Source organism: Oxyura jamaicensis, chromosome 2, assembly GCF_011077185.1.
Source record: "Oxyura jamaicensis isolate SHBP4307 breed ruddy duck chromosome 2, BPBGC_Ojam_1.0, whole genome shotgun sequence".
NCBI lineage: Eukaryota > Metazoa > Chordata > Aves > Anseriformes > Anatidae > Oxyura > Oxyura jamaicensis.
The window spans coordinates 85,657,404-85,672,694 of NC_048894.1; the positions used below are offsets into that span (position 1 = coordinate 85,657,404).

Sequence of the window (15,291 nt, forward strand, 5' to 3'; positions counted from 1 at the left end):
TTTTTTTTTTTTTTTTTTTTTTTTTTTTTTTTTGAGAAGTTGCTGTTTGTCAACTCATTTTGTGGAGGAATAAAACACTCAGTGCCTATTTCTTTTGTTAATAAATTAACTATGTGATGTTTTCAAGGACCCTTTTGTCTCTAACTCTTGTGGACTAGTAAAAGTTGTTTATTTTTAATTAGTATCTTTTCTGTTTCAGGTTCAATTGCATTTTTCTGCTTTCCAATTCTTTTAATTCTTGATTATTTTATTTCCTTTTTGTCTTTTCTATGGTGGCCTGACTTGTGCTACTAAATAACTGTGTTACTAAAATGCAGACACTACTTATAAACCTTTCTCCTTAAATATTTTCCTCAATTTCCAAGGAAGTTCCTTCTTCTGGATTTTTATTTTCATGATAACCAAAAGCAGTCTTTCAGTGGCCTAGAAAGATTACCGAATAAAGTATGTAAAGCTTTTTAAGGTAAAAATATATGAACCTTAAACACGGAGTAAGACAGATTCTCTCCTTCCTTAATTGCTAATTGAAAAAAAATGTTGTAGTATGATTTAAGAAAATAACCAAAAACAAAAACAAAACAAAACCAAAACCAAAAACAAAAACAACAGTTATACCCATAACTCTTTTTTTGTGTGTCTCAAGAACAGAATGAAAAATAAGAAATATTATTTGAATATCTGTAACATGTGAAGTTGAACTGGTGTGTTACAAGTTGTAATAAAAGATTATGTAAAAACGCAACATTTGCCACCCAGTAGTAACTGGAATACAGAGCCACTTTCTGCTGTTAAATGCATTGAGTGAATGGATAAGTCCCTTGAGGAAAAAACACTGCTGATTTCAATCATGATTTTAGCTTGTTTGCTTGCTGTTAGAAATTATTTGCTTATTTTTTGATGTGAAGTTTTGGCCTGTTTCTTACTCATGAATAGATAAGCCCAGGACTGGAAGGGAGTTGCTGAATTACTGAATGCTGTCACTTAATGAAAGGCAACCTCATTCTGTAATCCCCATGCTAAATTTAACAAGTTCTATGTTAAAACTAGGAAGCCTCCCAGAGTTATAAATGTATAAAATTCTGAATTAAATTTATCCCTGGCTAGTACATTTGTTCTTGTATCAAAAATGTAGCAATTATAGCTTCTCCGTTAGAAGACTAGTTAGAGCCCTTCTCTGTTTTCCTAGGTTAAGTGGATTTCTTTTTGTGTTTGTTTTTGCTTTTTATTTATTTATTTTTATTATAACACTCTTGTTATTGACTCAGATATTCACATCATCACATGTTGCGTTAAGGTCAATCTTGAATGCTGGTGATAAGAAATCTGTACAGTCTTTGAGGGCAAGTATGGCTGGTGACTCTTGTAGTTCTGATCATTTGTGTCTATGGCTGCTAAAATGGCTTTCTTGATCTTGCATTCACCTTTTCTATAAGTGTCATACATTTATGTCTATTATTTCATCAAGAATAAGTAACAAACACAGGTAAACTTCATTTTATAATAGCAAATAAAGATTTCAGTTGATGAATAATAATTTGCACTGTGTATCATATTTGGCTTACTTTAAATCAGGTAACCAGTATCTTCACATATAGTATTTTGATCTTCACTTCTCCTGAGTGCCTTCTGATTTTAGATTGTAGCAAATTTCAGTAACTCACTTCTCCTTTCAGGGCTAAAAAACTCTTTACAATGGATATAAGGTCAGTCTCAAGAAAACCACTAGTAACTTCTCTGTGATACAATATTTTCTTTCTTTTTTCAGGATCCCTGCACTATCAAGACCATTCTTTACCCACGACATAGTTATTGAATGAATGCTAATCAATGTTTTCTATGATAAGAAGGTTAACTACTTTCTAGAGTTTACCTAGATTAGAGACAGCACAAGTCTTTTTCAGGAAATTCACCTGCCTTCCCAAATAAATGTATTGTGTTGGCCTGTAATAATACTTTGATAATGCATTAAATTCTACTCTTCACATACTATTTGTCTGAAACTCTTCTCCATGTTAAAATGCATTGTGATACCTTGCCATATTAAACATCACCATTATTTCCTGAGGCATTGCATCACTCATCACTGAGTATAGATGTGCTTCAAATGTTGCCATATAAATTTTATATAATTTCAGTACAGTAGAGAGTTTGTTTTGCTTATGCCTCTGCAGAAGGAATATCTGTTTCTCTGCATTGTTTCCTTTATCTTTTTGGTTTCATTGAAATTTGTATTATTTTAAATCTCCCTCTGCTTTTCCAGGAAAATGTCTTTTTTTTTTTTTTTTTTTTTTTTTTTCTTTCATCTCTTCATGTAATAATCATGACTTTGTTTAAATTTGCTTTGCAATATGTAATTTGGCTCGACTTTTGGGTTTACTTTATTGCATAGTTGATATTTCTACTCCAGACATTTTTTATTTTTATTTTTTGCTAGTAATAGTCTTTCCACTGTCCAGTTAGGTCAGAAGTCCCTGTGTTATAAGTTTTTTGCACCCATTTGACAATCCAGTTCCAAATAGCCTTTTAATCTCCCAGCCTTCATTTTCCATGAGTCTGTTGGCAAAAGGCTTGTTTTGTTTGTGGGAGGCTACTTGTCTGGACTTAAAAGCATTGATTTAAGACCTACTTCATTTAGTTTAAACTAGAAAAAATGGATCAAAGATAACTTTTTATGAACATGCATCCTATATAACTCTCCCACTTTATCAAAGCAAACTCTTAGGAAATGTATCTTATGGAGTCAATGGGTATTTAGTTGAAAGACAGTAAGAAGATTGAGTCTGTTGGTGGCAGTTCATTGCATAAATATTCATTATCTGAATTTCAAGTTATTGTGACTGGAACCAGAATTAATTAGTAAGTTTGTGCTCTTTGACTGAGATAAGCCACATTTACTCTTTTGGTACAAATAGTCACAAATAAGGATTCAAAACTACTCTTATTCAGCACTGTGCATCAAGTTTATTCCTCTAAGTGAAGTCCATGCCGTCACATAAATTCAAGAGCTAGATGATGATGATATGAAATCCAGATACTACTTATTTAGATATTACATAGATACTACATAGATACTACTATGCTGTATGCTGAAAGTGTATGCCAGTCAGGTTCTAGTGGCAACCAACACTGAGTTTTAAATAATACCTGCTAGTAATGAAAAGTTTCTAATAGCATAACCTCTAAACTCTGATTTACTGCTTATGTAAAGTGCTGAACTGTTTTGAAAATGACTCAAATAACAACAAAAACAAAAAACCAAAGCCACAATAACAACAAACCCACAACTTTTTTTCAGCAAATCAAATGTTCATTTATTTCAGTGTTAAATATGTTTTGTTGATGTATTAAAATCTTTTTCCTGTTTGCCAGTTGTGCAGTCTTAAAATGATGTCTGATAGTCCAGTTATGTTTTTCTTGACATGAATCTGCAACAATAATGAAAATCAGGTGGGCCAATATATCCTTCAGCTATTACTTTTGCAGCAGGTTGCCTTGCAGTTGTATCCTCCTACAGCCATGCACCTGTGAAGTGTTCCATGAGTTACCAGTTACAAATGAGCAAATAGTTAAATAGTTTGAAAAATGAAGTTGCACATTCTAGGAGTATGGTTAATGATGGTTCTTAAGCCATAAAAACTGTCAGATTGTTCTCATTAGATGAGCATCTCTCCTCATTTGTCACGAGCAAATGGCAGTTGTAAATGGTGGTATGACTTGAGATATGCAAAAAATAGAAGTACAGAAGTACATTCAACAAGTTAAAAGATGTACTTGAAAATGAAAACTGGGTTTTCATGGCATATGCACTTTTTTTTTTTTTTTTTTTTCTTTTTTTTTTTAGTGACTGTTTTCACTGCAAGCATTTATATTTAAATAATTTTGGCTGTTTCTGCTTTGTGACACAGGACTGATTTACCAGAAGAGCAGAAACTGTGAAACAGGGAATCTCTATTACAGTTGTCATGATATTTCCATTCCTTTTATGCCTGCCCAGTCAGTACGCAGTATTTTAAAAAGTTAATGTAATAGGCTATACTACTGTATTTCATTCAGTACCCTGGTAACTGCAATACCTCCCCCCCACCCCCAAGCAACAAAGATTATCAGGAGAACAGAAAAGAGCACAGCAGGCCCTCATTCCTGTAGACAATTTCAGCAATTTAATTCTGTTGATCTCCTTGGATGCCATATTGAGAGAACACTAGGGCTACTCCCTGAAGCTACTAAAAGCAACTTGGGTTCATCTGTATTTCTGTTTGTTCTAGTTCTTGCAAGGTGGGCAGTTCAGAAGTTCAGCTGCTGGATCCCTGGAGTCTGTAATCAAGGCAGTCTGTAAAGAAGAATCTTCATTTTTCAGCAGTGCAAACCTCTTCATTGACATGCCCAGGATCACGGGACTCTTGGAGGACAATATGGCAAAATATGGCATTCCTGAAGACTCGAGTGAGAAAATCTATTGATAACAAGTTGCTTATATACTTTCACAGTTTGCAGAAGTTTCTCTCTATTAAAGGGAAATGTTTAGATACCATCTGACATCTCAACTGATACTGTAAACCTGAATACAAGGAATGATCAATACAAATTTTATGGCTGAGAGAAAATAGTGATGTAACAAGTAATTCTGGTTGTTTCCTATCCTTTTAAATAATGAATAAAAATATTCCTGTCTTAGAGATGTATTTATTAGATTTTTTTTTTTAAAAAGTTTTGTATTCAAAATACATTTTTGAGATATGAGATTGAAAATCTATTGCTGCATGCCTTCCTTCTGTGAACACAATGCTGTGGTGGTACTGTGCAGTAAAATAAGCAAACCGTCTGGATAAGGAGTTTTTTAATAGTTGAAATCTCCATTCTTTATCAAGTGCCCAGAAAGTCTCTTCTCTCACGTAATTTCACCTCTGCTCTTTCTTCAACATACTTTTGACTCAGCCTGATCAATGTTGATATTTCTAATAACTTCATTGGTGCTTCAGTGTCCCTGTGCTATTTCTGCAGTCTTGGCTGTACCAGCAGGCACTTTGAGTAAGGCGACAGAGCTCTGCCTTAACCTTGTTCACTTGCATGTGGGGAAAATCACAGCAAACTCAGATTAGCAAGTCCTCTGTGTCTTTTAGTATATTGCTGTTTTTGACTGGCCAGTTTGGAGCCTCTTAATTCTTTCCTGTCATTTAGCAACAGTTGTGCTTAGTAATGAATGTTTCCTTGAAGAAAGTAAAAGTCTGGGCAAAGAACTGGTCATTCTAAATGATACATTTCTGATGATTATTTCTTTTATCTTTGGTGGAATTCTAAATGTTATTGGCTTAGTTTTCCATTAAATATAGTAATATTTGTCTTTCTTATGGAATTGTTAATGACATGAAACGACATATTTCAAAATCCACTCATAATTTATTTTTTTAAAGTAATGCACATGAGCTGGGCATAAAAATCTAAATGTTTCCCACAGACAACTCATTTCCTGTACTTGAGTGCTATGCAAGTGCATGGGATTTCCTGGGGGCTCTTCACGGGTATATGTTCTGAAGGATATGCTGCCACCCTAATACACTAATAACCCAATCTGGTGTAGGAAAATATTTTTTAGTTAAGGAATGATGTTTATATTTTTCAAATCAAGAAGTTAGGTGTCATAGTTTAATGCCATTTTTCTTTCTTTTTTTTTTAAATGTCATTTAATTTAATTGTAGTTTTAATGAAAATATGTAAATGAAGTCTGTATTTATGAAGGGTTATCCTTCTTTCTTAAGTAGGAATAGAAAGGTATAGAACAACTGAGAGTCTAGGGTTAGTCTGATTTCTTAAGGTGACTCTTTTCCTCAGCATTCATTTTCTGTGCAGAGGTTTTTTGTCCTTCCACTCTGTAATGCGCTAATGTAGCACTTAGGACAAATGGAGTTCACAGATTGCTTTTCAGGAATGTGAAAAGCTCTTTAGATTGTTTTTTGCTTGTCTGATGTTTAGAGTTCTGCAACCGCAATGATATCTTAGACTGTAGTTAAACAATTTCTTTTCAGGGACCTGTAGTTATTGCTTAGTGATTGTTGCTAATATCTGGCATGCTGCTGTGGCAGATCCTAAATTAAGACTCAAAATGGATTAAATAAATAAATAAAAGTCAACCCTACCTTTATTGACTTTCTTAATTGTGAGCCTGTCTTTGTTTTGCAGCTCCGTTTTGCTTGAAGCTTTATCAGGAGATTTTACAGTCTTCTAATGGGGCTTTGGTATGGACTTTACTGAAACCTTTATTACATGGAAAGATACTGTACAATTCCAATATCAACATGATTGACCTGGTGATAGAGAAGGTGAGTATTAAAAGAAGCACTATTTCTGTTTATTGATTTTTGTCTTTGTACTTCATTTTAAAGGTCCATTTCTTTCACGGTAGGTAAAAGCAACCGTATAATTGCCTTCAAGAAAACTGGATTTATCCTATTCCTCAAGTTCTCACCTTTCTACTTCAAGCTTGATATTTGTCTTAACTTTTATTCTGTTTGTTACAGTGGTTTCACCTTGGAGTGAAAAGAATAATTTTGTTCAATGTCACTTAAACTCTGTATAGAAAGATTAAAAGAACACATTAGCAGAAGTGTAGTGTGAAGCATGTTGTATCAATGTGCAGAATATACATATTACAAGTAAGTTTTTGCCCTGAATGTGTTTTTTAGGATAATAACTCTATGGGGCAGCAAAGGGAACTTTGAGGAAGGGATGCCCTGGGAAGAAAAGTCTGTTTGGAAGGAATTACTGAGCTGCATTAAAAAAACAAACTACAGTGCATCTTGGTTTCCTTCCTGATCATGTTTTAACACTAGTAGTATGAATACTGTTGGCTGAGCTACCATATATATGTCAACACTGATGACTTGAAACTAGTCAACAATTTTACTGTCTGGTATGGTAGGTTCTCTGGTTTGAGCATAATTATCTACAAAGATGTGTTTGTTCACGACTAGCTTTGAAGCACTTATGTAAAAGATGAGATCATAAATCCTTGAAAGTACAGCTTAGAGTTCTATGCTAATTTTGCATTTATCTTGCAAATATATTATTTTCACCTCAGAATATTATTTATTGCAGGAATGACAATTTTGCTTAAAATCTAGAAAACAGCATTGCTCCTCTGTAAATGGTACACAGAAAGACTGTAGTAACTTTAAATTTGATGGTAACTATTTCCTGTGTAAATTGAGTACAGTGTGATGGTCTAACTTATGCTCTAAAAGATGATAAAAACCTAAGCCAAATAGCACATACTAGAGAGCAGACACACGGTAACTTTATAGTTTCTGCTATGAATCACAAGTAATGTTTCAATGATTTCATATTTTGCAGTTAAATATCTTAATATGAGCAACAGGCCACCTCTCTGGAGATGAGTATAATAGATTTAAAAATTTTAGTTATCTAAAAATGAAGCTGCTCTTGATTTTTATAGATGGAAATTCTCTGAAGAATGAGTTGTGATAAATGGCAAAAAAAATAAATCCTAATAAGGTTTCTTAAAAGTAACAGTAGAGTTCATAATGAAGTTAACCTTATATATATATATATATAGATAGATAGATAGATATTTGCTTGTGATGAGCTGATTTGTGATCCAATTCTTTGTAACTGGAACAGTTGGAATATGTACATTAAAGTAACAAGACAATTCAGAAATAAAATTCTAGCTTACTTAGCCTTTCTGGCTTTGCATAAGCACACCTGACTTGTCAGTCTGTTAAAAGATGTCATTATAAAGGCAGTTAAATAAGCTCAAAAGAACATTTTTATTTATGGTTGCATCAGGAAGGCATTTAAATGTATTCAGTCCCGAAAGGGCCGTAGTTGATATTCAAGGCTAATTTTAATCAAAGGTAATATCCAGCCTAAATGTTACACAGAATATTTATTTTAATGGATCTTCATTGATCAGAAGGAAGAGAACTTGAAGGGAAATTGTATTAAATATCAAACTCCAACTCCATTAGAATATAAACTTGTAGGAGTCACTTTACCAAGTTAGATTTTGTTCATCCTGCCCCAAGTCCTGACTCCTACTGTAGCCAGTGAAGCCTGTATAGGGAGTTGCTGAAGAGCACATGAGAAAGTGATACTCCCCCCTAAATACTGTCCCAGCTTCCAAAGACTTGTAGGTCAGAATTTCCTCCAAGACTTTACTGCTATAATTTGTCCACTTTGTTTTTGAGCTCGTGTAAACTCTGCATTCAACCTGTCTGTGCTGAAGTGTTCTACATCATCTACCTCTTCCTTATTTGCTAGTTCTTTAACTTCTCCAGAGAGACGAGGCACAACTTCTCTTTAAAATTCAAATATTTTATATCTCCCAGCTATGTTTACTTCTATTCTTTATTTCTACTGCTATCCTTTATTGTAATTCTATTTATTATAGCAAATTTAAAATTTGTTTAGTAGAGATTTCAAAATCATTAGTCTGTGTAGTCCCCTAGTTCCCGTAGCATCTTTTTTAAGAATAGCATTGAATTTGTTATTCTTCAGTTCCCTGATATCAAGGGCAATTTTAATCAGGAAGTTATGCTGCAGTAAGTACTTCAACTGTTTCATCCTTGAACTCTTTTAGAATTCTTGGCAGGATGTTATCTGGTCCTGGGAACTACTTATTGTTCATTTTGTTAATTTACATGACTTTTTTTTTTTTTTTTTCAAAGAGTATTTATTTTTAATTTCTTATAACGCTACTTCAATTCGAGACAGATTTTCTAAAGTGTACTCCATGTAGAAAGATTTGACATGGTAACATTCCAAAGGCCTACCATGTTGAATGAGGAAGCAAAAAGTTAAGCTTCCAAAACTTTAAGTTAATTTTTCTCATATTTTGTTTTCTCATTTGGATGTAACTTCATCTTTTAAAAGTGTGTTTTCTAATACATTTCTGCTGTGTAGTCCATATGCATGCATACATAGGCATGTAAATGGTCTTCTCAATTCTTTGTTTTGATAAACAGTATGTATTTGTTCAGTTTTCCACTATTTTGCCATTAATCAGTCTCTTTATCCCTTGCATAAAACTGACCCCTTCAACTGCTGCTTTAAATCTATTTCAAATAAGCTTCTGCATCATATAAAATTCTTATTTTTCAAAAATCCATGCTGCTGCATGACTTTTTGGATTGTATTGTTTGTATAAGAAGGTTGAATACAATCACATTATAGCTACTGCAGATCTTTGAAGTGACTTCAGGAAAAAAAAAAAATCCTTTGTGCTGTTCAGAATCAACTCAAGAAACACCAAGATCTGAGCTCTTCTGAGCTCCCTGGCGATATGCTTGATCTAACAATTTATAATGGATTAAAATTCAATCTCCTCATGTTGCAGTGTGACCTTATGTTCCTGCTCTACGCTGGGGAAAAGAAAATTTATATCCTATTTTAGCTCTTTGCTACCCTTGCAGCCTTTCTGGTTTTCCTCAGCTTGTCACCATCGAGCCTGGACAATGGGTTACATGATCCTGATGTTCAGGTCTGGGTTCTCAGTCCATGAGTTTTCTGTGTTGCTTGTAAAGAGAAAAACTTGTTTAGCTGATTTGATGCCAAACTTTAGTTTAACATTTAGGATCAGTCTCCTTTGGAAAGTGAAATATGCAATCTCATATAAGTTAAATGCATAGATTCCTTCAGGAGAATGAGGCCGTCTACAAGGCTGTCTTTGGGGGCTTCTGTGCTACAAACGGGAAGAGAGAAATACCACAAAATGTTTTTCTGTATTTTCTGATACTTAAGTATTCATCGCTGGGAGAGAAGGAGAGATGAGAGCTAGGAGTGGGATTTTGCAAAAGACACTTAAAATACTATGGCAAAAAACATGTACTTTTAATAGGGATTATTGTAAAAAGTGTGGTCCCAAATTGCAGTTTACAACTCATTGGAGAAATTCTTTGCTGGAAAATGTCATGATCTCTACCATAATAACAAAGCTAGATTGTAATGGAGAGATCTAGTTCTTAAATGCTCTTGTGTGACTGATAATACCAATTGAAACAAAAGCATACTGCAATACTTTCTAATAGTGAGTACATTTATGATCTGTTAAAACAGTCTGGAAAAATTGATGGTTATTTGCTGGTGGCTAAGAAAAAACATTACAGCTTCTGTGTGACTGGGCCACAGAACATTTTGCTATACTCAGGTCTTCCTCTCTAACACTATTTTGAAATAGAGTATGTTTGGTCAGTTGTCTTTATTTTCCAGACTGTTTCCAACTTTTAAATTTTTTTCATGTTCATGTTAGAACAAAAGATCCATGTGGTCTGTAGACTCTTTCTTTTAAGTATGTCCTAACTGTATTTTTCTTGCATTCTGAAGCACCTCTATGATATTCTGCATGAAAGAGACATCATAAAATAAATAGGTCTCTATGATCCTTCAGATAAGAAACATAAACAAAAGGTATCCTGTAATGTGTGATTTGTTTCGTATTCAGAGACTGCAACAAATGCTTCTCATTTCTAAAACACAAAAAGAAAACACAGATACCCTTACAATTTACTATCAAATGAAATGGAAAGGAGTTGTAGAAGATCTGAAGTTCTTCCAGTTTTTTATAGTTTTCTATGCACAGTTTTATTTTATTTTTTATTTTTTAAAGTTTGTCTCCATGTCTTCTTTTTCCTAGGCTAATTTCACTTTTGGTTTTGTGGAACACTTGAAGACTTATTCTCAGACATGGCTTAGGATGTCTGAAGTTTTTAAAAATCGTGGAAATGTCCTCATGGTCTCACGGCTGCAGGTTGGTGAACTGTGGGATGGTTTCCTGTTTTCCAATTAATTGATCTAGTCAGAATTTCTATAAGTGTAAAACTGCCCATCTGTCTGGCTGTGGGTTTAAAAAGAGTTGAAAAAAAGAGAGATTAGCTTTAGGTTATGAGCCTACAGTATGATACTGACCAACTTTTGAGCTGAAAATGCTTAAAAGGAATGTTACATCGCTATCCAGTACTACCAGGCAGTAGGGGAAATAAAACAAGCACAAGCTTTATGCACTTCTCTAAAACAAATGTAAGACTGGAGGAAATAATATTTTCTGGAACTTGTGTGTTTATCATTTGCTTTTTCCGACGCTGTATGCAACTGAAAAAAAACTGATGTGGGAAATAGTGACTGTTTAAAATAAATAAATTAAAAAAAGATCAATTTGTAACTAGGCTTTTCCCCATTCTACGTATTTTTCTTTTTTCTTTTTTTTTTCTTTTTTTCTTTTTCTTCTTTTTTAATATACCAATAAAATGACCTGTTCTCCTTGTGAAGACATGAAAGGCTTTTATGATTGGGCTGTCCTGGCAGCCAGGAGGGCTGGCTTTACCCTGGCTCTGCTCCGAACTGCTGCGGCCTCAACTCGAGTACTGTGTGCAGTTTGGGGCACAACAGTACAAAAAGGACATAATGCTATTAGAAAGTGTCCAAACAAGGGCTGCAAAGATGGTGAAGGGCCTAGAGGACAAAACATATATATGAGGAGCAGCTGAGGTCCCTTGGTTTGTTCAGCCCAGAGCAGAGCAGGCTGAGGGGAGGCCTCATGGCGGCCTGCAGCTCCCTCACGAGGGGAGCGGAGGGGCAGGCGCTGAGCTCTGCTCCCTGGGGACAGCGACAGGACCCGAGGGAATGGCATGGGGCTGGGACAGGGGAGGGGCAGGGTGGGGGTTAGGGAAAGGTTTTGCCCTAGAGGGTGGTCGGGCACTGGGGCAGGCCCCCCAGAGCAGTGGTCACAGCACCCAGCCTGCTGGAGTTCAAGAAGTGTTTGGACAATGCTGTCAGACCAATGGTCTGATTTTGGGGGTGGTCTTGCATGGAGTCAGGAGCTAGAGTTGATGTTTCTTGTGGATCCCTTCCAACTCAGGATATTCTGTGAATCTATAAGCAGAATCCTGTCATGGCTTACACAAACCAACTGAATGGTTACTCTTAAGTTCACGTACGGAACGTTACTAGTATACAGGCATGAGACTTGCAGATGCCAGGATGCTCTTGTAGTGCTAATACATTTTTTTCACCTTAGAATATGACAAATGAGATACCGAATCAAAAACAATATAAAATGAATTCCCAACTGCTAGTTTTTAAACATGTTTATTTTGCTACTGCCAGCGCTAATTAGTTCAATGCCCCAAAAGTCTTGCAGGAAAAGAAAATGAGTTTCTGTCTGAGGAGAGTTGCAAGTATATTAGAATGGACTCACAGTTAAAATATTGGGAGTAAAGGACAGTGAATTATAGCAATGGGGAGTATATGTGCTATTTTTTATTTTAAATGTGTGGAGTTAACTAATGAAAGGTGAAAAACTGTAGACATAGAGAAGCTAAGCAATTTCTCCATTGTTATACAGGAAATATTTATAAGGGGGTTGAACATTGATGCATACATATATTTTGTATTTCTTTAGTGAAGACGAAGTGATGTATGACAAAACATCTAAAACTTTTTATTTTAGGAAGCACTTCAAAACAATTTTGTAAAGCACTTTGTAGAAAGTAACCTGGATATTGACATGGAAAAGCTCTTTCAAAAAATGCAAGTATACGGTACGTAAAAGTGCATATACTGGTTACCCTTATTAAATTTTAACTTAAACTTACAACTATGCTCAGTTAGTTTTCAATATTTTACCTAATTAGATGAAACAAAAACACCAGATTTTATCTTCTATTGTTGAGTTAGTCTCCTGTATTTCTAAATGTCTTTGTGTGTATGTGGATAATTTTCATTGCATAATATTGGAACACTGGAAAAATCTGGTAATGAATTAGAAGTAGCAAACTGTCATGGGAGACTTAAAAACACAGGAGCTATATTTAAAGGGAGGGAGGGAAGAAGTAATCCTGGTAGCTACAGTTCCCTTATGCAGCAGTAAAATTTTAGTAATTTTGAGGGAAATCTATATGCTTTGGAAATGGAAAATCAGATTGGGTACATTGTATGTTTAATCAATACAAGCAAAGGCTGTCTGTATCTCTTCTTTTAGGGAGAAATAGTTCCTTGCCATCTCCCTGAGCCCCAGCAAAGCATGAGATATGGTTACTACCAGAGGGCTACAAGGGCAGGCTTAGGTCAGCAGAGAGTAACTTGGGTCAGACTCAGCCCTGGGATGGCCAAGCAGGACCATGGGGATGGTGGCCATGCCAAAATGTCACCCTGTGGGTGGAAATATGGGTGCAGATGAGCACGTCCATAGTCAGGCCACTATGAGGCTGACCAGTAGTGTCCCCATGGTCACCACCACCCTTGGCTGTACCATTTCAGCTCTGGTGCTGAGCTTCTGGCAGCCAGACCTCCAGGTTACTTAAATTTGATAACTGAACTGTAACAATTTGATAAAGGAAAAAAAATGTTCAATATGTCCTGCTGTCAGTAGGTAGGTCCATTCTAAAGAAAATGGTTGCTGACAGCATTAGAAGGAATTGTCCATACTAAGGCAGAGTCTAATGTTATTTAAGAACAGTTTATGATCATGAGGACTGCAGAGAGTAGTAGCAAAGAAAGAGGTGTAGCATAAAATGCAATAACAGTGTGACGTCATGCACTAAGGGAGCTAGGTGCTTCTCAGGAGACGCCTCCATGAAGTGTCTGTGGGCAGGGATTGACTTTACAGCAATATGGATTGCTAATTCTGCTCTACAGTTAAAGAATTAAGTCTGAACCTGAAAAACAGAACTAAGAAAATATTATATACCTGAAGTGCAATTTTTATTGGACTTTGGTACCTGTTTCTAAGCAGGAAATCAACAAAAGCCATTTAAGCTCCTGAGAGCTTATAAATGCTGAAGTTGTGTACTCAGTCTTTAATTGTACTATTGCCCTGAGCGGATACTATCGTGGTTGGCGTGAACTGAAGTTTTTGGCTTTTATTTTGTATGCACAGGGTACACGATGTAACTGAAACTGATGGCCTTGGTTTGAAGGCTTTGTTTTTGAAGGCTGATACTAGCTGCGTGCACTTTCACTAAAAACAAACAAACAAAAAACCACGGCAAGCAGTGTCCTGAATTTAATGCAGAAATTAAGAGCTCTGGGTACAGTATCCTCCTTAGGATGAGCGACTCAAACTTCTATCTGCCATCTCTCAGGAATATTACCTTAACCCCTGAACATTTCGCTAGTATGGGTCAAGCACAGTTCACCCATCATGGTGAAACAGGACCAGAATACGATTAAAATAAAAACAGAATCATGTAATCAGAAAGATATAGGGAGGGGAAACAGAGCAAGTCTCTTAACCTACAAGACCTGCTGGAAATATAACTGTCTCAGTTCATTAGTTGATCAATAGATGCATTTGGTTCATACAGACCTAGCACAGGGAATTATATGACAGACTGTGGGCAAACTGTTTCATTAAGAAGAAACCTTTTGAGTCATCACCTCTTTTGAGTCATCAGGTACATCTTCACTGTTGCAGAGAACTTCATCCCAGAAATCCATGCATGTATTTCTCAAACTATAGCTTTTTAACAGTTAGAAACATTTGACTCTAATAAATGGTTAATAATCTTGGTTTGTGAATGCAGGAAATCATTTAAGTGGAATAGTTTATGAAACTAGAGTTTCTTTAATGTAATACAATTGATAAAATTATCATATAAAAAGTGAAAAGTCAATACAGGCTATAGCTGATGATAACATTTATGCCTTTCTGAAGCTGATCTTGGTCCAGAGTCCCATAGCATTCTTCTGCATTTATACTTTGATTACATTTCTACTTATAGATTCACTTTACCATTTGGCTTTTTGAAAAATGACTGTGCTGTCTTATTTTTACATTCTTTTGTATATGCTTTTTTTTTTCTTTTTTTAGACTATAATCATATACAACCATTACTGTAAACCCTTATGACTTTTTTTTTTTTAAACAAACAAACAAACAAACTTTTGTTAGTCTTATACTGCATCCATTTTTTTTTTTTTTTTAGTTCTGTAATTATTTCACTTGGATCCAATTAAACTCTTAAATGTATCCACATGTTATTAGTTTTACCACTCACGTATGTTTATTTCCATCCAAAGATCTAGTTTCTTAAAATCACCTAATCTGTGTGATTATGTATTTTGTCTTCCAATGAAAACAAGTATTCCCTTGGCTTTACATCTATGCTTACATTAAGCTGTCGTCTAATTATACTCAAATCTGAGGTGTTTGTGTTTCTGTCTTATTAACTTCACTGTGATGCTACATTTTCTTCACCCTGCAATTCCTGTTGGAAAGTTTCATAGGACACTGAGTGGATTGATATTCTATCTGTTCTATTAAATGATTGTACTAGGGGG

General features: G+C 35.1%; 1 protein-coding gene across 1 annotated transcript in view; it reads left to right on the forward strand.

Moving 5' to 3' along the window:
• Nucleotides 1-15,291, forward strand: part of ABCA13 (ATP binding cassette subfamily A member 13) — a 195,658-nt gene that overhangs the window by 54,714 nt on the left and 125,653 nt on the right. Inside the window, exons 25-28 of the mRNA XM_035318461.1 lie at nt 4,266-4,443; nt 6,178-6,317; nt 10,649-10,762; nt 12,461-12,551. Of these exons, the coding sequence (XP_035174352.1) occupies nt 4,266-4,443; nt 6,178-6,317; nt 10,649-10,762; nt 12,461-12,551 (523 nt within the window). The remainder of the gene's footprint in view (nt 1-4,265; nt 4,444-6,177; nt 6,318-10,648; nt 10,763-12,460; nt 12,552-15,291) is intronic.